We start from the raw sequence: 27,632 nt of genomic DNA on the forward strand, positions 1-27,632 counted from the left end.
AAGACAAATGGCTCAGAACAATCTTCAAACTACGGACTATTTGCTGCTGTAACCACCCAAGGTAATGTGGCAGGCAGTACTCCAAAGAGCAGGGTGTCAGGATTCTGTTTCACGATTCAACATCAGCAAGATTCTTTCAGGTCTTAGGCTCTGGAGTGTCTCCCTTTTGCGCGCGTGCGCGTGCACACACACACACACACACACACACACGCACACACAAATTTTTTTCTCTGTCTCTATTTCTCTCTGCCTGTCTTTCTCACACACATACACACCAGCACACAGAGTTGAATGGCAAAGCAATCTTACTAACATTTATGTTGATTTCACAGGTATGACCTATAGATATCAAGCTAATTAAATTTACTATTGTCACTTATTTTAACTTGGTAGTAATTAACATATGTCAGACTCTAAAAAGTGTCATAAACTTTCTTTTCTCAATGGTGTACACTTTTAACAATCGCCTGGGAGAAGATCTCCCAGGTTGAAGCTGTTTGGGCAACAGCCTAATACCAAGCAGGCAGCTCTCTTGTCTTACAGTCATACATGGCACACAAATAAAGCCCTCAAAATGCTGGAAATAAAACTAAAGCTTTCAGAAAAACTGAGAAAGTCTAAAAATTGCAAGGGAGCATGAGAGTTAATATGAGCTCCTCTTCTTCACATTACTAGTTCTACATATCACTAATACTTGGGTGAGTAAAGCAACTCTTTTAAACCATTATTATTAGGAACTATGCTTTTTACTCTAAAAGAAAAAGAGATATAATCATAAAACAAAAGAAAGAAAATCCCTGTAATGTTAAAGCTGAATTAGAACCATCCATGTGATTTCTTTCTACACACATACACACACACACACACACACACACACATTTATTTTCCTTGGCTCTGTCCACTGTAGCAACAGCATCCAAATAGTAATAATTTACCAGATCTTGGTTTCTAATATCATTCCCCATTAAAAAGAACCACAGCTCCTTTGAATGATTGATTCTAGGTCTGGAGAAAGAAAAAAGTATTATACCAGAAAGACTGATGAGGCCACGCCACAAAGGACTTGTAAGGGCTCCCACTGGCAAAATTTGAGATAATATGGGCATCAAAAAGAATATAATCATGATAGATTATAATACTTTGAATTAAAAAGACATCTATCAGACCACAGTGATCTCATAAATGGTAGTGGCAGGGGGGAGAGAACAAAAAAGAGGAAAAATGAAAGCTCTTCTTTGCGTAAGAATGCCAGCTAACAAATGTAGAAGTAATAAAATTAAAATTGCAGCATTTTGCAATTCTCAATATAATTACAGATTTAGAAAACGGTCATCACTGAATACTAAAACCACTGAACAGAAGTTGGTAAATAAACTATCCACAGTCTCCAAGCATCACCCCACAGATTACTACTTATTTCAAAGAAAATAAATCCTTATAATAGAGAGCTCTGGCAATCACCTTTAACTAAAGTATTAAGTATTAGAAGTGATCACCAATAATGGAACAACTTATACGTCTCCTGCTTTGATACAATAATAAATATACAACCTCACCTATAAATATGGTAATCATAATTTACCAGCTAAACAGCTTCATTTCTGAAAGTAAAAAGGAATGCTATTAATAATTGTACCAAAACAATAGATACAAACTGAAATTGCTATAGATAATGCTGGATTTATCCTTATCTGTAAACAGCCTTGAAAAACTATTTAAACTGAATCTAATCGTGAGGAAACAGGCAACTGGCCTGTCTGCTTCACACAAGTCTAAGTCATAAGAAACAAAAACAGGGAACTGTTCTACTAGAATAGAGACTACTAGGATATAACCAAATGGAATGCAAGTTTACCAGCTAAATCAGAGGGGAACAAAAGCTACAAAGGATATTTTTGGGTCAATTAGGGAAATGTGAATTTGGACTGTATATTAGAAATCACAAAACTTTAATTTTCTTAAAGTGAGAATGGTGTTACAATCACACAATTATTCTTAAAAGATATACACTGAGGTATTTAAGGTGAATTGTTCTAAAGCCTGCATCTTCCTTTCAACAGGTTCAACCAAAAAATAAATACTTAAGTATATACACAAACATATAATATAGAAAGAGAAATAAAGCAGATGTGGTAAGATGTATGGGCAGTTTATAATTCTTCTTCTAATGTATAGTCTGGGCAGATTTGAAGTTCTATGAAATCAAAGTTGGGAAAGAACCAATACAAAAATAATTGTTTTCTCTCACCTTGAAGTCGCTCATCGGTGAATATTTTGTTTGTTTGGTTCCAGGTGCTGTCTATAAAAATAATTTTTTTCAGTGTTGCCTCTTTGCCCTTGCTGTCACTCAAATCCTGTTCTTCAGTTTTCTTGCGTTTAACAGATGGCTTGTCAGGATCATCGTTTTTGACACTAACATTATTTTGAATCCTTTTTTGCAGATTAAAAGAAATATCTTTTATTGAAACAGACTTAGGTCCAGGAAAAACAAGCACAACCTAAAGTAAAGAAAGTTAGGTTAAAGGTGGGCTATTATCTTCAAAATAAATAAATTCTGACCGGCTTAAAACTTTGAAGAAATATACTCCTCATAAAAACTAGGAGATACTTCAAAAATTAATATGAAGCTATAAAATATCCCCTAATTGTTTGAGCAGTGTATCTTGAATATCTAACAATAAGTTCTACTATATATGCTTCTTTAATATGTACAGCAAAGTAGTTGGCTCTCTCAAAGTAATTTATAATCATAATATATTACCTAAAAGTTTTCTTTCAAAACAAGTTATTCACTGCCTGACCAGTGGTGGCGCAGTGGATTGAGCAACGGCATGGGATGTTGAGATTCCAGGTTTGAAACCCCGAAGTCGCTGGCTTGAGCACAGGCTCACCAGCTTGAATGTGGTACATCAAAATGATTCCACGGTCGCTGGCTTGAGGCTGGTCATTGGCTTAAGCAAGAGGTCACTGGCTCCCTAGTTCAAGGTACACATGAGAAGCAACCAATGAACAACTAAAGTGCCATAACTGTGAATTGATGCTTCTCATCTCTCTCCCTTCTTGTCTCTCTCTCTCTCAAAAAAAAAAAAAAAAGTTTTTCACCTGTTGACAGTAGTCAAGTTAATTGCACCTTAAAACGGAAAACTAAACTTTATATTTCATATGGTCAAAGGCAAAGTGTGTGATACTTTGTAAAAGAACTATTGGAAAGTGCTCAATAATCAAATACCATTTTCATCTATATAATAAACAATGACAAAACAAATGATACCCAGTCAATAACGGTAATATAACAGTATAATAGGCCTTTATAGCCATTACTCATAGCAAGTTTAAATGATACAACTCTTCGTGAAAGCAATTTGACAATTTAAATTAGGAGTCTTGATATGTTCATACCCTTTGATCAAATCATTTCACTTGTGGGCATTTCCCTTAATAAAATAATCCTAAATACCCATATACTCACCACATCCATATTATTTATAGTATATTTATTACAGTGAAATATTAAAACTGAAAAAAATCTAACTTTCAAGGAATAATTCTGTAAATTATGGTATTTTCCTTTCTTTCAGCATTCTACTGAGATATTAGACACTGCTAGAGCCCCCAATGTCTGAACAGCTCCTGTCACAAAGCAGGCACCCAGGAAATACTTGTGCCTGAGTGAATAAATGAAATGAATAAATGCTGGTAGAATTATGAGTATTTTATCCCCCATACTTTTCTCTGTTTCCCAAATTTTCTTCAATGAGCATCATTTTTAATATGAAAAAATAAGCATTCTAAAAATAATATAAACAAAAAATTGTGAATTTATAAACTTCAAAATTATACAAGCTGTTTAAACATTCACAACACATGCCAATATTCCCCCTATACCAGTGGTCCCCAACCTTTTTTGGGCCACGGACTGGTTTAATGTCAAAAAATATTTTCATGGACAGGCCTTTAGGGTGGGACGGATAAATGTATCACATGACCGAGACAAATATCAAGAGTGAGTCTTAGATGGATGTAACAGAGGGGAATCTGGTCATTTTTTAAAAATAAAACATCGTTCAGACTTAAATATAAATAAAACGGAAATAATGTAAGTTGTTTATTCTTTCTCTGCAGACCAGTACTGGTCCGCGGCCCGGGGATTGGGGACCACTGCCCTATACCCAATTAGTAAAGTCCAGGGTTTCTTAATTTTCTTGGATTATAACCATAAATATCTCTTTATATAACCTAGCCCTGTATTCTATTTAATTAACATAAATAATACATAGCTGACAGAGAAGAAAATGCAAACATATTCTAGATCCAAAACTCAGATGTTATTTACAAACACAACTTTCTATATAAACTCAAAAAAAAAACTGATAGAAAAGAAAAAAAAAGTTCTTTCTAGAACAAATGAATGCATTAATTTTTAATTTTGTTTCTGATTAGCTATGCCAACAAATGATCCCCAAGAGACCTAAAAGGGTTTACAATTTTCCTTAAGAAGTATCCAATGCCTACCTCTTTTTAAGATCTATTGCAACATTGCTTTTCAACAAGGCCAGTAATATCTCACCAATGTGAAATTTCAACTACATGAAAACCAGTTAAGAATCTAAAAATGAGTAAGGGAGGCCCCTGGAGAAACAGAAGAAATGTTACAAAGGCCATATATACTAGAGCTCTTAATTCAGGGAGAATTCCTGAAAATTCTTTTAATTCAGTCTTTTCCTTTTAGAGAAATTCCAATGTTTATAATTTGGCTTCTCAGTTTGCATCGAATTATACCATCTATGTGTAGTTTAATCAGGAAAATAAAGAGGGAAGAAAATAAAAGCAGGTATAATAACATTGGCAAAGTACAAAAACTTAAAGAAATAATACAGAAAAATTATAAAAAGTGGAAAGACTAAAAAAAAACACAATCTAGGATCTGATCTTTAGAGACACCAATGAAGTATACATATATTGTTTAGTGCTATATAGATAACTAGGTCATTAAGAAAAATATTAAAGTGTGTTCAAGGAAGTTCAAAAAGGCACTAGAGTTTAAAATTCATTTTTAGATTCAATGTGAAGAGGTGTTAAAAATAAGCTGCCTACTTCATGGTCCTTTTCTTCATATTCCGGAATACAAGGGTATGTGTAAATATTTACAAATTCAGGTGCTAAGAGCTTTGCATGTACAGCTGTACTTTTGCCATCAGTTTCATTTGGATGTTTAATGATGTCAATCTTCAGTGGAAGCTAAAATTATAAAAAAAAGAAGTGAACAAAACAAATACAAAAATTCTAATTTTTATGTTAATATCAATGGTCTTTAAAGCTTAAATACCAAGCACGTACTACATCCCTTTTAATATACTTATGGTTTGAAAGTCATACTTTTCTACAAGATATTAAGAATGATAAGAGTCATAAAGCAAACCCAAATTTCTTCAATATAATCTATCATATAATAGGACTATTTAAGTTCATTTAACATAGAATCTGCTCTTAAAATAAAGCTCCAATGTCATTTTCATCTAAGTTACATAGCAATTGAGTCCAATTCCTGGCATTTCAGTATCTGTGTGAAGAATATTTTTAATAATAACTATAAACTTCTGATTTGTTCATTTTATGATATATAAAAGTTTGGGCAAAGCTCCAGGGCTAAAATTCAAGTTAAAATTTTTCCTTATACATACTTAGTGGTCAAAGGTATTTCCTTAGTTGTGAATATTACCATTCTCAGAAGTGTCAATAAAACAGCACAAATGAAATAATTATCAATTTAAACCAGTAATAGAATAGGTCCAGAAGATGCACTCTATGTATAAAAAATAACTTCAAAATCATTTTGCCTACTTCCCTTAAATTTTAATTACTGGTATTTATTACGAGTTGCGTTCTTTCTCTATGTAAAAAAACCCCCACAATATCTGTCGCTTCCTAAGTTAGATTTTTCTATTATTTCACTGACTTGTTTGGTTTAGTTTTCTGTATAATGCCTGGGCAAGTCCTGCATTCAGCCATGATTATGAAAATGAGAGCTGAATTCAATCTCCCCCACTATATTTAAGAAACTCTGAGATGGATATTTCATTGCAGATTTCAACTTACTTGTTATTATAAGCACTGTTCTAGCTCCTGTTCTACACTAAACAGGCAGGATTCTAGGTTTTTAACCTGAACACACAGCTATTTTACACCGGAGTATACAAAACTAGTTTTTTTGTTTTGCTTTTTAAAACAACTTTCTTAAAGAGAAATCGATACAACAAACTGCACACATTTATACTGTACAATCTGAACTACAAAATTAGTTTTTTTGTTGTTTTGTTTAAAACAGATTTATTAAAGATAAATCAATAGAATAAACTACACACAATTATACTGTACAATTTAATGAGCTTTATCATGTTACATGCTTGGCCTCAACACAACTAAGATGACAAACATATCCGTCACCCCCAAAGTCACTTGTGCCTCCCTCCTTCCCCTTTCCCTATCACCTACCACCCACTGTCCTTAGGAAACCATTGATCTAATATCATGATAAATTAGTTTGTATTTTCTCAATTTATATATAAATGAAATTATACACCATATACTTTTTATCTAACTTCCTCCACAAAATATTCTGAGATTCACCCATGCTACAATGTATATCATTAATTCCAGAACTGTTTTTTAAAGGAGCAGCTGGTGGACGCTACTAAATGATCTCAACTGCATATATTTTACCTTTCTGGATGATTATGTGGAAAAAGGATAGTGTATACCCCAGAAGGGCCATAAATAGATTTCCCAAGTAGTTTGCAATTTAGAGTTTCAAACCCCATGTCTTCTACTCTCCCAGCTAGGCCTAGTGATTTTTTTTTTACGATTTTATTTATTCATTTTAGAGAGGAGAGAAAGAGAGAGAGAGAGAGAGAGAGAGAGAGAGAAAGGGGGTAAGAGCAGGAAGCATCAACTCCCATATGTGCCCTGACCGGGCAAGCCCAGGGTTTCGAACTGGCGACCTCAGCGTTCCAGGTCAATGATTTATCCACTGTGCCACCACAGGTAAGGCAGACCTAGTGATTATTTGTAAGTTAGGGCCAACTGCAAACCAGCTTCTGTTATAGAAAATTTACCATTTAAGTAGGCAGCTCACAAATGTGTTTTTACATCAGTCTACTTCTGGCTGAACTCTACATCACAGTTTCCAAATGACGCCCAGACTCAGGTGAACTATTACTCCTTTCCCCAGGATCTGTCAGTACCAGGTCAGCATTAGCTTAGCCCAGAGAAGGTAGGAAAGAAGAAAGAAGAAAGCAGATCACAATAAAGTATTCTATTACTAATAAAATCAATTTTCTTATATGGCTGATGAGCAGAGCTAAAAATTCCAAAGGTGATCAACATTTCTGATCAGCTGGCTACCTTTGAAAAATATCACTTATATCAAGGACCCAGGACTGAGTGTTATTAATGTATTTTACAAACCACATATATATCTGGCCTATTATGGACTAAAATCTAAAGTATAAGAAATTATGCATAATTTGTGGTAAAGAAGTATACCTAGGATCCAGCCCAGGTATCTTTAGTTCTCCGTGAATAAGCCTGAAATTTCTGATAGTACAGCAAAGACATAGCTCAAATCATTTAAATATATGTACATGTTCTACTTCACATATCTGAAAAGAATTTACTTCTTTAAATAGTTACAGTTGACCAGATGCAGTTCAAGTACAGATGTTCTGTTTCCAAACATGTAAAGAATATCAATCTGTCCTCTAACACCTATGTGTCCTATGAGAGCTTTACCACAAACCTTTCTGCCCAAAAATATCAAAATGCCATTAGCAGGAAGCCCTAACTAAGTCTTTCCCCATGTGATTATCAACCATTCCAAGGAGAGCTTTCAGTTCTAGGACTCTAATAAAAATGAAGCTTTCAAACAATCCAATAAAAAAAAAAATGGGAAGAGGACATGAACAGACACTTCTCCCAAGAAGAAATACAAATGGCTAATAGATATATGAAAAGATACTAATCTTCACTAGCTCTTAAAGAAATGCAAATCAAAACTACAATGAGACACCACCTCACACCTGTTAGGTTAGCTTGTATCAACCAGATAGGTAATAAGTGTTGGAGAGGCTGTGGAGAAAAAGGAACCTTCGTTCACTGTTGGTGGGAATGCAAATTAGTACAACCATTATGGAAGAAAGTATGGTGGCTCCTAAAAAAATTAAGAGTAGAACTACCATATGACCCAGCAACCACTCTACAGGGTATATATCCCCAAAATTCAGGAACACTGGTACGTAAAGACACATGCAGCCCCATGTTTATAACAGCATTGTTCACAGTGGCCAAGACATGGAAACAACCTAAAAGCCCTTCAATAGAAGATTGGATAAAGAAGATGTGGTACATATATACTATGAAATACTATTCAGCCATAAGAAATGATGACATTGGATCATTTACAACATGGATGGACCCTGTTAACATTATACTGAGTGAAATAAGTAAATCAGAAAAAAACTAAGAACTTTACGATTCCATATATACATAGGATACAAAATTAAGACTCATGGACATAGATAAGAGTGCAGGGGTTACCAGGGGGAGGGGAAGGGATGAGAGGAAGGGGGTGGGGGCAGGAGAGGGATATAAAGAAAACCAAATAAAAGGTGACAGAGGACAATTTGACTTTGGGTGATGGGTATACAACATAATCAAATGTCAAAATGATCTGGAGATGTTTTCTCTGAATCTATGTACTCTAGTTGCTCAATGTCACCCTGTTAAAATAAATTGTCTAAATAAAATTTAGTAAAAATAAATAAATTTAAAAAAATAAAACAAAAAGTAATGAAGCTTTCTCTTGCCCTGACTTTTCTCCTCTTTTAAAAAAATTACCAAGAAAATCTTTTAATTTTTCTTATGCATTTCTCATGACATTAAAAAATATCAGGCCCTGGCTGGTTGGCTCAGTGATAGAGCGTCAGCCTGGCATGCGGGAGTCCCAGGTTAGATTCCCGGCCAGGGCACACAGGAGAAGCACCCATCTGCTTCTCTATCCCTCCCCTTCTCCTTCCTCTCTGTCTCTCTCTTCCCCTCCCACAGCCAAGGCTCCATTGGAGCAAAATTGGCCCGGGCGCTGAGGATGGCTCCATGGCCTCTGCCTCAGGTGCTAGAATGGCTCTGGTTGTAGCAGAGCGATGTTCCAGATGGGCAGAGCATTGCCCCCTGGTGGGCATGCTGGGTGGATCCCGGTCAGGTGCATGAGGGAGTCTGACTGCCTCCCTGTTTCCAGCTTCAGAAAAATACCAAAAAAAAATCATATTCCGCATAAAAATATTTATGTATTCCCTATACTAAAATTTAAAGCTTGAGTGATACTTAATCTTATTTTGTAGTCATCTTCCCTTCCTAAGCAGACTATCTAAAAGCAAATGCTAAACAATTTGTAAAAATAAAAGTAGAAATTAGAAAAATTTATACTTTATATTATTAATATATATTTCTTAATGTATCACTTTATATAAGGCTTTTAAAATACAAACACTTTAGATAGAAAACTCTGTGTAGTTCAGTAGGCCATTTAGAATTGATCAAACAATTGGCATAGTGTTTTGAGTCATTTTATTCAATAGTGGACATTAGACAACTGATCTGAAAAATAATCCTCCATTATTAAATATCTATGAAAATATAAGCCCTTTCAATCTATTTGACTTTTATTATTCTGACCTTCAATCCTTTTTGACCACAACACAAAAGTTTTATCTTAAGACAAAACTCTCACAAAAGCTTTATTTTAAATCTTTTCATGAAATACTTTCTTTATGTGGCTATGATATAAACAGAAGATAGAATAATTCGGTACACACTTCAAAAACCATATAACATTCACTTTTTTTTTGAGAGGGGTTGGAAGAGTGACAGGAATGTAACATTCTTACAGGATAACAGGAAACTTAAAAAGAATCATTATTCTTAGACAAGCAGACAGAGGCTGTAGGAGGTAGGACTCAAGGCACCTTGGTCTTTTAAGTAGAATTCTGACAGGCCCAGTGTGGGTAAAAGCCAGCCTAGGTGAGTGGCTTGGTATTTCCACATGCACCTGGGTCCAGCAGAGGCAACCACAAACTCTGAATTGCTTGTAGCTGCAAGAAGGTTGCTGGGGGCCAGTCACAGTAAGTGTCTCCCAGTCATCTGCTCCGGGTTCCTGCCACAGAGACCAAGGCTGGCACATCCAGTGCCCAGCTATGAAAAGCATCAGTTCCAGAACTAACAAGCCCTCCTGTGGAGGAGGTGGAAACCACAGCAACAGACGCAGCTGGCTGGAGCCAGCAATACCCATATACCTGAATACCCAAGCCAGCAGCAGAGGGGTGATGGGCCTGCAGACAGACCACACCTAGGGAACAGACAGGACACAACCATTGGACTCCAGTGGCCACACCATTCTTATACACAGACAAAATGGGAAGGCAGAGAAACGCAACCCAAAGGAATCAAGAGAAATCCCCAGAAAAGGACTTGAATGAGTCAGATATAACCAAATTACCAGATGCAGAGTTTAAAATAATGATTGTTAGTATGCTCAAAGATCTTAGAACAATAGATGGTCATAACAAACAACTAAAGAGATAGCAAGTATAAAAAAGGACATTAAAATAATAAAAAAGAACCAGTCAGAAATGACAAGTACAATATCAGAAATGAAGGCCACAATGGAAGAAATTAAAAGGAGGATGGATGAAGCAGAGGATCGACTCAGCGAGTTACAGGACAAGATAAACAACGGCACAGAAGTAGAGCAAAAAAAATAAAAGAGACTCAAAAAGTCTGAGGAAACTCTAAGAGAGCATAGAGAATTCCATTAAAGAGAATCCAAAGAAATCTACACCAAGACATATCATAATTAAAATATCAAAGCTAAGTGATAAAGAGAAAATATTAAAAGCTGCTAGAGAAGAAAAAGCTATCACCTACAAAGGAGCCCCCATTAGGATGACATCAGACTTCACAACAGAAACACTTGAGGGCAGAAGGGAATGGCAAGAAATATTCAAAGTAATGCAGAACAAGAGCCTACAACCAAGACTACTTTATCCAGCAAGGCTATCATTTAAAATTGAAGAAGAAATAAAAAGCTTCCCAGACAAAAAAAAAAAAAAAACTCAAGAAATTCATAACAACCAAACCAATGCTGCAAGAAATGTTAAGGGTCTTGTTGTAAACAGATCAAAGGGGGAAAAGAATATAGCAAAAGAGGAATATAGCTTTAAAGAACAAAATGGCAATAAACAACTACATATCAATAATAACCTTAAATATAAATGGATTAAATGATCCAATCAAAAGACACAGAGTAGCTGCTTAGATAAGAAAACAAGAGCTGTACATATGCTGTCTACAAGAGACACACCTTCAAACAAAAGATGCACATAGACTGAAGGTAAAAGGATGGAAAAAATATTTCATGCAAATGGAAATGAAAAAAAAGCTGGGGTAGCAATACTTAAATCAGACAAAATGGACTTAAAAACAAAGACTATAGTAAGAGATAAAGAATGTCACTACATAATAATAAAGGGAGCAATCCAACAGAGAGATATAACTATTATAAATATCTACACACCTAATATAGGAACACCTAAATATATAAATCAGGTTTTGATGGATATAATGGGCGATATCAACAGCAATACTATAATGGTAGGGGATTTCCATACCTCACTAACATCACTAGATAGATTCTCAAGAAAGAAAATTAACAAAGAAACAGCAGACTTAAAGGACACACTAGATCAACTCGATTTAATAGTTATCTTCAGAACCTTTCACCCTAAAGCAGCAGAATATACATTCTTTTCAAGTGCTCATGGTACTTTCTCTAGGATAGATCACATGTTAAGGCACAAAAGAGATCTCAACAAATTTAAGAAGATTGAAATCATATCAAGCATTTTTTCTGATCACAACGGCATGAAACTAGAAATCAACTGCAAAAGAAAAACTGAAAAATACACAAACACTTGAAAATAAAGAGCATATTATTAAATAACAAATGGGTTAACAATAAGATCAAAGAAGAAATAAAAAAATTCCTAGAAACAAATGATAATGAGCATACAACAAATCAAAATTTATGGGACACAGCAAAAGCAGTTCTGAGAGGGAAGTTCATAGCATTACAGGCATACCTTAAAAAGCTAGAAAAAGCTCCAATAAACAACTTAACCGTGCATCTAACACAACTAGAAAAAGAATAGCAAGTAAAGCCGAGAGGTAGTAGAAGGAAGGAAATAATAAAGATCAGAGTGGAAATAAATAACATGGAGGCTAAAGAAACAATACAGAGAATCAATAAAACAAGGAGCTGGTTCTTTGAAAAGGTAAACAAGATCGATGAACTTTAACCAGCCTCACCAAGAAAAAAAGAGAGAAAACTCAAATAAATAAAATTAGAAATGAGAGTGGAGAAATAACAACCGACACAACAGAAATACAAAATATTGTAAGAAAATACTATGAAGAACTGTATGCCAAAAAATTACGACAACCTAGATGAAATGGACAAATTCCTTGAAACATATATTTTAAAAATCAATCTGGAAGAATCAGAAAACCTAAACAGACTGATTACAACAAATGAGATCGAAAAAGTTATCAAAAACCTCCCAACAAACAAAATCCCGGGGCCCAATGGCTTCACAAGTGAATTCTACCAAATATTCAAAGAAGAACTAATTCCTATCCTTCTCAAGCTATTTCAAAATTTCAAAAAATTCAAGAGGTAGGAAGACTTCCATGCTCTTTTTATGAGGCGAGCATAATTCTGATTCCAATACCAGGCAAAGACCACACAAAGAAAGAAAATTATAGGCCGGTATACCCCTGATAAATTTAGATGCTAAAATCCTCAACATTAGCAAACCAGATCCAGCAATATATGAAAAATCATACACCATGTTCAAGTAGGATTTATTCCGGGGAGGCAAGGTTGGTACAATATTTGCAAATCAATCAAAGTGATTCATCACATAAACAAAAGGAAGGGAAAAAACCACATGATTATTTCAATAGATGCAGAAAAAGAATTTCATAAAAATCCAGCACCTATTCATGATCAAAACTCTTAGCAAAGTGGGAACACAGAGAACATACCTCAACATGATAAAGGCCATCTATGACAAACCCACAGCCAACATCATACTCAATGGGCAAAAATTAAAAGCAATCCCCTTAAGATCAGGACAAGGCAAGGGTGCTCCCTTTCACCACTCTGATTCAACATAGTTCTGGAAGTCCTAGCCACAGCAATCAGACAAGAAGAAGAAATAAAAGGCAACCAAATTGGAAAAGAAGAAGTAAAACTATCATTTTTTGCAGATAATATGATACTGTACATAGAAAACCCTAAAGTCTCAGTCAAAAAACTACTGGACCTGATAAATGAATTTATCAAGGTGGCATGATATAAAATTAATATTCAGAAATTAGAGACATTTTTATACACAAACAATGAACTGTCAGAAAGAGAAATTAAGGAAACAATCTCCTTCATTATTGCAACCAAAAAAATAAAATACCTAGGAGTATATTTAACCAAGGAGATTAAAGACTTGTACTCAGAAAATTATAAAACATTGATAAAAGAAATCAAGGAAGACACAAACAAGTGGAAGCATATACCGTGCTCATGGTTACAAAGAATAAACATCATTAAAATGTGTATATTATCCAACACAGTTTATAAATTCAATGTAAAACCAATTAAAATATCAATGACATATTTCAAAGATATAGAACACATATTCCAAAACATTATATGGTACCAAAAAAGATCACGAATAGCTTCAGCAATCTCGAAAAGGAATAATAAAGTGGTAGGTATCACACTTCCCGAAATCAAGTTATACTACAAGGCCATTGTACTCAAAACAGCCTGGTACTGGCATAAGAACAGGGATATAGATCAATGGAACAGAACAGAGAACCCAGAAATATACCCACACCTTATGGACAACTGATATTTGACAAAGTAGGTAAGAGCATACAAAGAAGTAAAGACAGCCTCTTCAACAAATGGTGTTGGGAAAATTGGACAGCTAGCTGCAAAAAAATGAAACTAGACCACCAACTTACACCATGCACAAAAATAAACTCAAAATGGATAAAAGACTTAAATGTAAGTCGTGAAACCATAAGCATCTTAGAAGAAAACATAGGCAGTAAGCTCTCTGACATCTCTCACAGCAATATATTTGCCAATTTATCTCCACGGGCAAGTGAAATAAAGGACAGGATAAACAAATGGGACTATATCAAACTAAAAAGCTTTTGCACAGTTAAAGGCAATAATAACAATAAAAAGACAAACTACACAATGAGAGAACATACTTGACAATATATCTGATAAGGGGTTAATAACCAAAATTTAGAAAGAACTTGTAAAACTCAACACCGGGAAGATAAACAATCCAATCAAAAAATGGGTAAAAGAAATGAATAGACACTTCTCCAAAGGACTTACAGATGGCCAGTAGCCATATGAAAAAATGCTCAACATCACTAATCATTAGAGAAACGCAAATTACAACCACAGTGAGATATCACCTCACACCAGTCAGAATGGCGCTCATCAACAAAACAACACAGAATAAGTGCTGGTGAGGATGTGGAGAAAGGGGAACCCTCCTGCACTGTTGTTGGGAATGCAGACTGGTGCAGCCACTGTGGAAAACAGTATGGAGATTCCTCAAAAAATTAAAAATCAAACTGCCTTTTGACGCAGCTATCCCAGTTTTAGGAATATACCCAAGAACAGCATAGCACTGTTTCAAAAGAAGAAATGCACCCCCATGTTTATGGCAGCATTGTTCACAATAGCGAAGATCTGGAAACTGTCCAAGTGTCCAGCAGTGGACGAGCGGATTAAAAACCAGTGGTACAGGCCTGACCTGTGGTGGCACAGTGGATAAAGCATCGACCTGGAAATGCTGAGGTTGCCAGTTCGAAACCCTGGGCTTGCCTGGTCAAGGCACATATGGGAGTTGATGCTTCCTGCTCCTCCCTCCTTCTCTCTCTCTCTCTCCTTTCTAAAATGAATTAAAAAAAAAAACAAAAAAACCAGTGGTACATATACACCAGGGGTCCCCAAACTTTTTACACAGGGGGCCAGTTCACTGTCCCTCAGACCGTTGGAAGGCCGAACTATAAAAAAAACTATGAACAAATCCCTATGCACACTGCACATATCTTATTTTAAAGTAAAAAAACAAAACGGGAACAAATACAATATTTAAAATAAAGAACAAGTAAATTTATTTATTTATTTATTTTTTAATAAATTTTTATTAATGTTAATGGGATGACATTAATATTTCAGGGTACATATATTCAAAGAAAACATGTCTAGGTTATCTTGTCATTAAATTATGTTGCATACCCCTCACCCAGAGTCAGATTGTCCTCCGTCACCCTCTGTCTAGTTTTCTCTGTGCCCCTCCCCCTCCCCCTAACTCTCTCCCTCCCTCCCTCCTGCGTCCTCCCTCCCCCCACCCCTGGTAACCACCACTCTCTTGTCCATGTCTCTTAGTTTCGTTTTTATGAAGAACAAGTAAATTTAAATCAACAAACTGACCAGTATTTCAATGGGAACTATGCTCCTCTCACTGACCACCAATGAAAGAGGTGCCCCTTCCGGAAGTGCGGCGGGGGCTTGGATAAATGGCCTCAGGGGGCCGCATGCGGCCCATGGGCCGTAGTTTGGGGACCCCTGATATACACAATGAAATACTATGGGGTCATTAAAAAGAAGGAAATCTTACCTTTTGCAACAACATGGATGGACCTGGAAACTACTATGCTAAGTGAAATAAGCCAGGCAGTAAAAGAAAAATATCATATGACCTCACTCATTTGAGGAATCCAATGAACAATGTGAACTGAGGAACAGAATTGAGACAGAGGAGAGATCAAAGGGTCCAGAGGAAAAGAGGACAGAGGGAAAGGGGATGATAGGATGGAATAAACCTGAAGGGAAGAAAGGAGGGCGCTATGGGGAGGGGGGCAAGGGAGATGGTGATACTGGGGAGGGGAGAATGAATTCGGGGCAACACTAGAATCTATGTAAACACAATAAATTAAAATCAATTAAAAAAAAGAAAGACCTAACAACCCTCGCTAGTGGGGTATCCTAAGGAAAGGCTCCTCACAAATGGCCCAGCTGAGGCGAGTTCCACTCTCTGTGATCAGCACCGGCACAGGGGCTCATGTGCATGGGATAGGGTGGAGCTTCACAGTCAGTCAGGAAAAAAAAAAAGCATCATTATCCTCAAGTTCTTGATTTTTCTGCAGTAACTATAAAGCTGATTAAAATCCACGCCAGTAAACTTTCCAATAGCCTGTAAGTGTGATTTTAGATCTGAGAAGACTGTGGACTTGCCAAGATGATATTTAGGCTAAACTTAATCTGGGTTTAAAATATTCTTACCTTAATTTTAATGAACCTTAAAATCACCACATTAGGCCCTGGCCAGTTGGCTCAGTGGTAGAGCATTGGCCTGGCGTGCAGGAGTCCCGGGTTCGATTCCCAGCCAGGGCACACAGGAGAAGCGCCCATCTGCTTCTCCACCCCCCCCCTCTCCTTCCTCTCTGTCTCTCTCTTCCCCTCCCGCAGCCAAGGCTCCCCTGGAGCAAAGTTTGCCTGAGCGCTGAGGATGGTTCTGTGGCCTCTACCTCAGGTGCTGGAACGGCTCTGATTACGGCAGAGTGACGCCCCAAGATGGGCAAAGCATTGCCCCCTGGTGGGCATGCTGGGTGGATCCCGGTCAGGTGCATGCGGGAGTCTGTCTGACTACCTCCCCGTTTCCAGCTTCGGGGGGGAAAAAAAAATCACCACATTAAATGTTTTTAAATATAGTTACAATGTATTTTCTTACTCACCAATTCTAATGAGCCCATGTGTAGAGTTTAGTTTCACTACAATTATAATAAGCACCAAAGTTTATACATTATTTGATTTACTTCTAAATGCTGATCACTGTTAGACAAGTTAACATACATATAAATAATTCTTTGATTACATAGACATGATGGTCTACAGACCTTTTGCCGATATTAGAACAGAAAGTATGATCTAACACAACAGAAAGTATAAGCTAAGCCATCAATTCAAATGCATTATATATTTTTTTAAATCTGGCTTTAAATCACTACAATTAATTACACAACCCAAGCAGCAGAGCTCTCAATTTTAGTTTAGTTTCATTCTGGTCACTGACATGCTTCATGTCAACAAATAGGAAGGAGCTAAGCCCACTCTACAAAAGCCTAAACAAAAATGAACCCTATCCAGTTAGTTCCTTTGGGATCGTTTCCTCAAAGAGTAGTCCAAGGACCTGAGGCAGTTTTTGAAGCTGCTTCAGGCAGTCTATAAACTTATTTCTTGTGGTATTCATGTTTATACCACATTTTTTTCTATGCTGTAAGTGAATTATAATTGTTCATTTAAAAAGTGATTAACTTCATTAAAAATCATACTATTTATATTTATCTCAGACTCAAGTGTTTTGGCAACGTGCACCTCTTTTTCCAGAGACAAGAAAAACAAATAGGTTTACAAGTCTGTAGGATTACATTTCTAGTGATATAATTAATTTTATAATGATACTACTTATCATCAGTTACATTAGAACAGCAAATATGAGAGGTCTTTTTAAAACCTACTTTTTCTACATTAAGTAATTAAATTTCTTACCAACCTTCACAAGTGGTATCTGTTCTATGGGTACATTTTCAACTGGAATGTAACATGTATAGCAGTAGAACATTCTTGAACCACCACATTTAAGACACTTGGATCTTCCACTTTGCTGAGCTTTCTGAAGCACTTCCTGAGATGCTAAGCATAAGTCTTGAAGAGGATCTTCTACAACTATGGAAGTTTGTGACTGTTGTAGTTCCATTAATTTTGAATTGGTTTCTTCCCTTTCTTTGAGGAATACAGGTGGATTGAGAGACATTTTTCATTCAGACAGAAGTTTAACGTCTGTTTCTAAACCACATTATCACAGGTGCACTGAAAAAAAAAAGTGGAGAGCAAAATAAAACAAAACATTTTACTCATTGTTTCTGCAAAGAAAATTACTAAATTTAATTCACAACTGTGTGCTGGTTTTAGTATTAATAACAAAAGTTACCAAGTTTTTCAAGTCACTAAATAGCATACTTTAAAATACAAAATTAAAATGGAATAACCTCAAAGCCATAAATTACCCTTTGGAGCCTTTTCCCCTACAAAAACAGAAAAGTTCTCTCTTTGAAAAATTACTCCAAATATAAAGTTTAGGTACTAGCAACCCATTTTTCAGTGACTCTTTTTGTTCCAACGACAGTAATTTTGTTTTGCATTAGGAATGCAATGGTTTAATGTTAGTATCAGCCAGAATATATTCAACCATATACGCTCTTTGAATTGATATTACATGACATCTCCACCAGAACTCTAATGAAAATACAAGGTTTCAATGTAATCAGTAAAATTTAGTTGGTTATAAAATAAGATAATCCTCTCCAATTTAAATTAAAACTATACAGAAAAATAAAACTAAACATCCATTAAAATATGAGGTGCATCTACTACCGATTATTATTTGTAAAATATCCCTAAAACATAGTGTGAGCTTATAAAGTTTTCCAGAGTAATATTAATGTGTGCTCACTCTAAGAATTTCTACTGCTTTTTCTTTTTTATACCATTTAGATTCTTAGTTCTAAAGATAAAACAGCAAAATAACTTTTCCACTTAAATATTTCCTTCAAAGGATGATGGCTGCCAAAACTGTTTTTCAAATACTCTGTAAGCACAATATCTTTTGGGTAGGAAAGAGATTGGGGCCCTTTTGATTTAATATGCATTCCAAAGCTGTAAAATGATTCTCCTATCATAAAGCCTTATGGCATTGTGGTGTTTAACTAAGAGGCTCTAGGCACTTCTGCGTACAAACACACACAGGCGAAAACACTGACTGTAATAGGAAACTTTCTGTGGTCTTCCAAATAGAATGAACAAAACGTTTGGTGGAACATATAATAATATACAAGATAATTTACAAGAAGGTAGTTGATTGCTCATCAGGAGGTTTTTGTGCGGGATTTTTGGGGTATTTTTTCTGAAGTGAGAAGCAGGGAGGCAGAGAGACAGACCCCCACATGCACCCAACCAAGATCCACCTGGCAAGCTCATTAGGGGGTGATGTTCTGCCCATCTGGGGTGTTGCTCCATTGCAACTGGAGCCATTCTAATGCCTGAGGCAGAGGTCATGGAGCAATCCTCAGCACACGGGCCAACCTTGCTCCAGTGGAGCCCTGGCTGTGGGAAGGGAAGAGGAAAACAAGGAGAGAAAGGAGAGGGGGGATGGGTGGAGAAGCAGATGGGTGCTTCTCCTCTGTGCCTTGGCTGGGAATCGAACCCAGGACTTCCACATGCCAGGTGGATGCTCTACCACTGAGCCAGCCAGCCAGGCCCAGGAGTTTTTCACAGATTAAAATCCCAGTGAGCTTGAGACTCAAAAAAGAAATGCAAAAAACAAACAAACAAATGAAAAATCAATGATGGTCATTTCAGGAAAAGTAAAATATACTTGCCAAATTTACCCAAGGGGAAAATCAAAATATTGTACAATATTTCTGATGTGTATTGATTAGGTACAGATTAACATTTTGGATTTTTCAGAAAAAGTGGTGTTTCAGAATGATAGTCCCATTACATCCTCCTGCCTCACAAATGAAAAACATTATGTACTTCTGACCCCCACACCAAATCACCTACCTAAAAATGGCTTCCATCTTTGTGAATAGGCCCGCATGACTAGGACAGCGCAAGCAGGATATTCAGTTGCCACCTTTTCCTGAGTTTCAGATCCTTTTAAGATCACATGAGAATCTTGGACTTTATCTGTAGAAAATACATATATAGACACATTATTTTGCTCACAATTTCAGGTGCTTTGCAGATCTCTAGAGTCCACCTACTAACCCATGTAAAGAAATCCTAAAATAAAAACAAAACAGCCTGACCTGTGGTGGCGCAGTGGATAAAGTGTCGACCTGGAAATGCTGAGGTTGCCGGTTCGAAAACCTGGGCTTGCCTGGTCAAGGCACATATGGGAGTTGATGCTTCCAGCTCCTCCCACCTTCTCTCTCTTTGTCTCTCTCTCCTCTCTCTCTCCCTATCTCTCTCTCTTCTCTAAAATGAATTTTTAAAAAAATTTTAAAACAAACAAAACAAAATGAAAAAGTAAATAGACTTACTTCCCAAAAAAACCCTCATTCTAAGGACACAAGAAGCAGTCTTAAAAGCCTGGGAGGTGGTCCTATTAGTCTCCAGAAATTGGAGCTACAAATCTGCTGGTCAACAAGGATTAATTGTCATAGCAATAGAGGTCTCATCTCTATACTTTGTGAGTTAATTAAGTTTCACCTAAATCTTCTAGGTTTGGGATTGTTCCAATGTTGCCTGAAGTCCCTACAGAGAAACATTTTTAGGCTGTATCAGCCTTGAGTTACCTTGATTATGAGGCTCATCCTAACAAAAGAAACTGGATTGGGCTATTTCAACCTGACTTCATTTCCCTGGGTATTCAATGGAAAACTACTGCTGCCTTATTCTAGGGCTTTCAAAATGTACTCCTCCTGAGATGTCTGGGCTTCCATTCATATAGTTAGATGGATAATAGTGAAACCTCATGTAAAGATCATTCCTCTACAAAATCAAACGACATAAATATCTGTGAGACAGTGAAAGGACATGTTTATGGCTCCCACCTCTGCATCACCTATATACTCTCACTTACAGCTGATGTGGACACACAGAAGAGGTCAGAAGTAATAAGTCGTGGGCAGCTACCTCCAAAGGCCTCTAAAACCACAGGACCAGGGCATCTGTTTTGACCTAGCCAACAGCCTGTCTCAAATGTGTACAAAGCATGTGCTACAAACTAAATGATTCAAAACCTTCAAAACATACTTGTTAACACCAAATATAAGCAGGGAAATATGAGTTGTGAGAGTTACTTAGAAAATGTAAAAAGACTTTATTCCTAAGGTACTAACAGGTACAGTCATCATTCTGCAACTTAAGTTGAAAATAAATGGTCCCTCTACCCTTTTCCCAAAAAACTAGTCACCAAAACTTAATCAATTCTACCTTGTACATAATCCTCAACTTTAAGTCTCAAAGTCAGGACTCTAGATGATCTATGGCAATCTCTCATACTTCTTTACTTTTGTGCACTCATTCATTCCATATATTTAACATAGAAAAACATACTTTTAGTTACCTTTGCGTGAAGCTATCTATCCTAGCCGACGAGTCAACGCCGCAAGAGATTTCTTTCCTGATTTCACCTACCCCTGTCTAATGCAAGAGGAAGTAAACAAATACTTAACTAATCAAAACGATTCTAAAAAAATAAAAATAAAAGGCATAGAGAATGCATCTTGCTACTGCGGTACTTGACAAATTATATTTATTTTATGGGCCAACTGCAGCCTGGCAGACTTCTTTTTCCTCTTCCTCTCTAAACAGTACAAATGGAAAAGGCTGGTAGCTACAAACAAGTAAATAGACTCACCTCTCAACGGAACATTCCATAAGACTCCCCTATCCTGTACTGTTTGATAAAACTCATTTCAAATATTTATTTTCCTGTAGTATTTTTAAGAACCGGGTCATATAATACATGCAGAGCCAACATCCATTTTTTGAAATCCAAGGTATCACCTTTTCCTTACAGGACCAAGAGCCCCACCAGACCACTCACCACGTGGTGGACAGACCGTCCTGCCTTACTTGTACACTCTACACTGGGTTTCTGACAGCGTAATCCTTAAATGTGGTTTTATATGGCTATTTTATCATACAACTCCGTGGACTTAGCACTTTAAAGTGTTAATATATTCCTTTACTTGTCCTACAATTCCCCCAAATAATTTAGACATAAGAAACAGACTCCTTTGCTTATTTTGTAACTATCACCTGCGTATTTTAAATACTACAATGCACCGCTTAGTGTGTCTGTGCTAAGCTTGTCCTTCCGTGACAGCCAATCCCCTCCAAACACTAAAAAAAAAAGAATAGGGTTCCTAGGGGAGCTAACTTTGCCAGGGCAGATGTTATTTAAGGCGGAAAGCATCGAAAATAAATGTTAGGGAAAAAACTTTTTTTTTTTTTTAAGGAAAAACCTGGAAGCCTTTTTGCCCAGGGATCCGCAAGACCCCCAAAAAAGAGTGCCAGCGCCGCGCACGGACACCGGGAACGACCTCTGTCAGGACCCCGACCGAGGAGCGTCCACCTCCGCAGCCGCGCGGCTCCAGCCAGGCCACCAGTCCCAGCCCGCGCGAAGACCGGCCCCTCAGAGCCGAGTGGGACGCAGACCTGCACAGCCCACGAGTCCTCGCACAGCTCCGCGCGTCTTCCGCTCCGCCGGACCCCAGGCACGCGCCCAGCCGTGCCCGTGCTGGAAACGGCGGAGCGCTTTCCAGGCGACACCGGAGGGAGGAGCCCGGCCGTTGCTAGGGCCGTTGCTAGGGCCTGGCGCGGCGCAAGCCCCGCGGCGAAGGTAACCGGCGGGAGGACGGCGGGGAGGGGTTACACGGGAAGTCCCGCCCCAACCTGTCGAGCTGCGCGCTGAGACCAGGGATCCCGGATTCCGGGTAGGCAGGGTCAGTGAGGCCGGGCTTCACAACGCCTGCCCGCTCTGAGTTCTCTCCAGAGGCTGGCTGGAACCACATAGGTGGGATGCGGGTGGGTCTCGAAATAAACTCTCCAGCTGTAGTTACAGTGAGTCTTGAAAATGCTGATCCTAATGAACGCATTTCCAGTTTACCAATTACCAAAATAGTTCAGTCGTCAGAACTTGGTTCTGTTACTTGTTAATGACGACGTCAAGATAAGTATTTGTATTTTGATGATTTGATTTGCTTAAAAACTACACACGTATGTAGAGTTGGGACTGCTTTGTGTACTTTTCCAATTTGAAATTAAGCATAATATGTGGATAGATTATTAAACCACTTTTTTTTTTTTGCCCCAATCTAAAGACAGCCCGTGCTGAAGGTGTGAATGGTAACTTAGAGTTGGAAATACAAGGGCCAGATACTGAGCAATGTAGTTGTTGAGTGAGAGATGGACAGAACCTTGACCAGGAGGAGCTTACCACATCAGGTTAAGCATGCGTAGTTCAGAAACTACTATATGGCTAATAAATTGTAGGAATTTCAAAAGTGTTGTAATGGAACAGCAAGAAAAAAACGTCTTGCCACACAATTACGAAGCCAAATTAAGTAATTACGAAGCCTTTATTAGCTAGCTGTGCACGCAAACCACACAGAGACCGAAGCCTTTCAAATTGTGCGGCATCGACTGCAGTTTGGAATTAGCTTTTATAGTAGGGGTCCCCAAACTATGGCCCCTGAGCTGCATGCTGCCCTCTGAGGCCATTTATCCGGCCCCCGCCGCACTTCCAGAAGGGGCACCTCTTTCACTGATGGTCAGTACATTACTACTTCCGGTGACAGGGGACGCAAGCCTCACAGCTCCGGAAGCGCGTCATATCACTTGTTACAGCTAGCAGTGACAAATATGGAATCAGACATTGACCATCTCATTAGCCAAAAGCAGGCCCATAGTTCCCATTGAAATACTGGTCAGTTTGTTGATGTAAATTTACTTGTTCTTTATTTTAAATATTGTATTTGTTCCCGTTTTGTTTTTTTACTTTCAAATAAGATATGTGCAGTGTGCATAGGGATTGGTTCATAGTTTTTTTTTATACTCCGGCCCTCCAACGGTCTGAGGGACAGGTAACTGGAACCCTGTGTAAAAAGTTTGGGGACCCCCTGTTTTATAGGCAGAATTATATACTGATTGAGGAATGGGGAGGAGAGAAAGCATAGCAGTAAAACAGAGCAGTGAAACAGGCTTTCTTACAATGTTTATCTCTAAGGTTAATTCAGGGAGAAACATTCTCAGAACACCTGCAACCTTTCAAAGCTAGGCCAAGACCACGGTTTTTGAGACCAGCCTCAAGGCCAGGATTAGGGAGTCTTTTTAGAAAAAGTAAGTTCTGCTAAAAGTCTCTTTGTTTTAGAGAAAGTAGTTCTGCCAAAAATTATTCATGCTAAGAGCCTTTCTTTTCCACATTTCAAAAAGACAGAATTAGCCAATGAAGGCTTATTGGTTGGAGTTCAGTAAGGCCTTGAAGAATGATTACTTAGTGTATTTCAAAGGAATTGTGTGGGACCCATTCTGGAGGTCCCATTTGTAAGCAAGGAATCTATTTCGCATAAACTACACCTTAAAAAAATGAAACAGTATAGTGTGGAAGTATCAGTACATGACCCTTGGTAAAGATAAGTATTGCTTTATAGACTTTTAAATTCTACCAATTACATATATATACATATATCTACATGCACTAGGTCACGCTTATAAAATCTATTTTTTATTTTGTGTTTCTGTTTAAAAAGTTTGAAAGCCACTGCTTCAGGAGGTAAGAGAAGTACCAATAGCAAAGTCTCCAAGGCAAAAATAAATAATTGACATCTTTTTTTTTTAACTGCTTTAGTTCAAGTGCACAGATTACAAAACAAATGACATGATTTATTTAAGTTACTATGGCTATGTAAATTACTCCAAAATATGTGGCTTAAAACAACCATTTTATTATGTTCGTGAATTGCGCGTTCAATAGGGCACAGAGGGACTTTTTCTTATAACTCAGCTGGGCAGACCATGAATGCTAGCTAGCAGAGCTCCTATGTGTAGCCTCTCCATATGACCTGGGCTTCCTCACAGTATGGCAGCAGTATAATGAAACTTCTTAGCACAGGCCCAGTCCTCCAGTATCGAATGTTGCAATGGACAAAGCAGAAACCACATGTCCTTTTCTGACCTAGCCTCAAAAGGTAACATAATGTCAGTTCTCTCACATTCCTTTAGTTATGAGCCACAAAAGCCCTATACAGATTTTAGGAGAGGGGACATAAATTCTGCTTCTCAAAAGATTGTCAAAGATTTGTGACCGTATTTTAGAAAAACACCAAAACAGTGAGTTTACTACTGTCACAGAAAACCCCAAAATTTCAGCAGTTTCATACAATAAACTTTTACTTCTCACAGAAAATCTGTTATGGATATTTTTAGTCAAATGAAATGTTAAACTCAAGGACGCAGGTTTCTTTTTATTTTTAGTGGTTCTGCTGTCACTTAGGACTTGGATTATACAGTTTACCTGATGAGAAAGATAGCACAATGATTCTCACAAAAAGTTTTAGAAGTCAGCCCTAAAAATGGCATATGTCTCATTTCCCACATTGCAGTGGCCAGAATTTAGTCCCAAAGCACCTACTTTAACTGCAGGGGAGCCTTGAAAATGTAAAGAAACATACACATATTGGTGAGAATTACATTTGCCACATTCTAGGTTTTTAACCAAAACCTTGTGGTCCCCAACCTCTCTGGAGACTCAGTTTTCTCAAAAGGAAAATTCATTCAAATCTTTTTAATATTCTGTTATTTACTCCATATTTCAAAATATAGTCATACTGCAATTTCTTGATTCCTCAATCTCAGACATTATTCATTAACTTTCTTCTATAGAAGTCAATGATAAAGCTCTTTTATAACACCCACATATTTCTTCTCTCCCAACCCTCCACACACTCTTATTATCCTCTCATCTTTCAGTATAGAAATATCAGTTTTTGTTTAAATCAACATTTGTAAATATCAGTCAACTGTGATCATGTTAACTTTTTTTTACAACCTTGTACTTTACTTTGTCTTAATAAAATGCCATCTTTATATGTACTTATTTGTAGTCTGTCCTCAAACACTCTACCAAAGTGATAAAAACATCATAATCAAATGCAATTAATCTAGATTAATTATTTTATCCTTCCAGATAGTCCCTCTAGAGCACTTACAAACTCGAGTTCATTCAATATTTGTTGCTTTTACAATCCAATACTGCTCTCCTGTGTTGGATTCCTTATTTCCTTTTTCTTTGTTTAATCTTTTGTTTTTATGAAATATATCCTTCCTGAGAAAAGATAAATGGGAGCATAATGACCACTGCCAAAGATGACCACATCATAATCTCTAGATTCCATGAATATGTATTATTATATGGCAAAATGAACCTTGCATATGCAATTAAGTTAAGGATTTTGAGATGAGGAAATTACCCTGAATTATATGGGTGGCTACACATAATCGCAGGCATCCTTGTAAGAGGAAGACAAGAAGACAGAGAGGTAAGAAAATGCTACACTGCTAGCTTTGAGGTTGGAAGGAGGAGCTAAGAAGTAAAGGAATGTAGCTGACTACCAGAAGCTAGAAAAGGTGAAGAAGCAGATTCTCCCCTACACCCTCCAGAAAGAAGCGTTAGCCCTGCAGACCCATTTTGACTTCCAGAACTGTGAGATAATAAACTTGTGTTGTTTTAAGGAACTAAGTTTGTGCTTTTTAGTTACAGCAGCAATATTAAACTAATATCAGAAGAAACGATTATTTTTTTGCTACTTTGCAGATCTGGAAAATGCCACACACTTAATTGATGATCAACTATTAGTTAACTTTTTAGATTGAAATCATTTTCCTAGAATAATCCTCTAAATTATTTTGTCCTCTGATTCTTTTCATTAACTTTAATTCTAGTTTCCAGAAGATTTCTTCAGCAACCTGTCCCACTACCACACAAAATTTTGTTGAATATTAAACTTATACCATTATATTTGTACTACACTTTTTAAAAATTCTCTATTACCTTACACTGTGCTGTAAGGTATAAGGGATGCTTTTTCTTATATCTTTCTAATAATCTTTAAAATAAAAAGATATTTTAGGGAGACTTGAAGATGGCAGCAGAGTAGGCAGATGCACAGACTCCCAGCTCATGCCACCAAACTGGATTACAAAGTAATTTAGGAACAATTAGATGAAAAACCAACTCTGGACTACAAGAACAGCTCTCAAAAACCAAGGAGCAAAGAAGAAGCCACACTGAGCCTGGTAGGGAGCGCTGAGGAGCGGTGAGTCTCCCCTGCTTACAGGAACAAAGGGGGTGTAAGGCTGAGAGACCAGAAGGGCTCTCATTCCAAGGAAAAGAGTAGTAAATATCGCTCACAGCCACTTGCCTGGGGTCCTGGGAACGAGGTGTGTTGAAAGGGCTGGCTTATCTTCCAAAAGGAAAGGTGGGAGAGAGAGAGATGGTGACTGGCAGAGGAATGCATAGGAGGACCTGAGAAGCTGACTCATCCAGTGCTGAAGATGGCCATAGCTGGAGGAGGGGTTGATCCTTCCACATAACACAAGACAAGTGGTTCCGGGTCACCCATCTCAAGATATCTCTTCAGCTCCAATAAGTACAAAAAGACAAAGCTGAAAACAAGAAGTGGGGAGGAGGGGCAGTAACTCAGGTCTCCATGCAGATCTGAGATACACCTCCCCCTACCGAAGCAGAGAAAGCATCTTGCCCCAGAGAGACTAACTGGCAGATCAGGCCTTCAGAGTCTCAGGTTACACCCAAAACATTCCTGGATACAGTTTCAAATAAGCCCCCTGCTGAGATCTGTAA

The 27,632-nt window shown here is 37.4% G+C and overlaps 2 protein-coding genes across 3 annotated transcripts in view; one reads left to right on the forward strand and one right to left on the reverse strand.

The window, feature by feature from the left end:
• Positions 1-22,562, reverse strand: part of DTWD1 (DTW domain containing 1) — a 42,542-nt gene extending 19,980 nt beyond the window's left edge. The window contains exons 1-5 of one of the 2 annotated variants that reach the window (XM_066274107.1): positions 22,430-22,562; positions 19,823-19,948; positions 17,754-18,070; positions 5,095-5,238; positions 2,249-2,498 (exon numbers count right to left, since the gene is read on the reverse strand). In XM_066274107.1, the coding sequence (XP_066130204.1) occupies positions 2,249-2,498; positions 5,095-5,238; positions 17,754-18,014 (655 nt within the window). In that variant the 5' untranslated portion in view covers positions 18,015-18,070; positions 19,823-19,948; positions 22,430-22,562. Of the gene's footprint in view, positions 1-2,248; positions 2,499-5,094; positions 5,239-17,753; positions 18,071-19,822; positions 19,949-21,626; positions 21,701-22,429 lie in introns of those variants that run through there. The other variant, XM_066274109.1, reaches the window with a different exon arrangement.
• FAM227B (family with sequence similarity 227 member B) overlaps positions 20,719-27,632 on the forward strand; it is a 265,178-nt gene continuing 258,264 nt past the window's right edge. Inside the window, exons 1-2 of the mRNA XM_066276688.1 lie at positions 20,719-20,877; positions 22,230-22,613. Coding sequence (XP_066132785.1) covers positions 20,719-20,877; positions 22,230-22,613 — 543 coding nt within the window. The remainder of the gene's footprint in view (positions 20,878-22,229; positions 22,614-27,632) is intronic.

Source organism: Saccopteryx bilineata, chromosome 4 (assembly GCF_036850765.1).
Source record: "Saccopteryx bilineata isolate mSacBil1 chromosome 4, mSacBil1_pri_phased_curated, whole genome shotgun sequence".
In the NCBI taxonomy this organism is placed as follows: Eukaryota; Metazoa; Chordata; class Mammalia; order Chiroptera; family Emballonuridae; genus Saccopteryx; species Saccopteryx bilineata.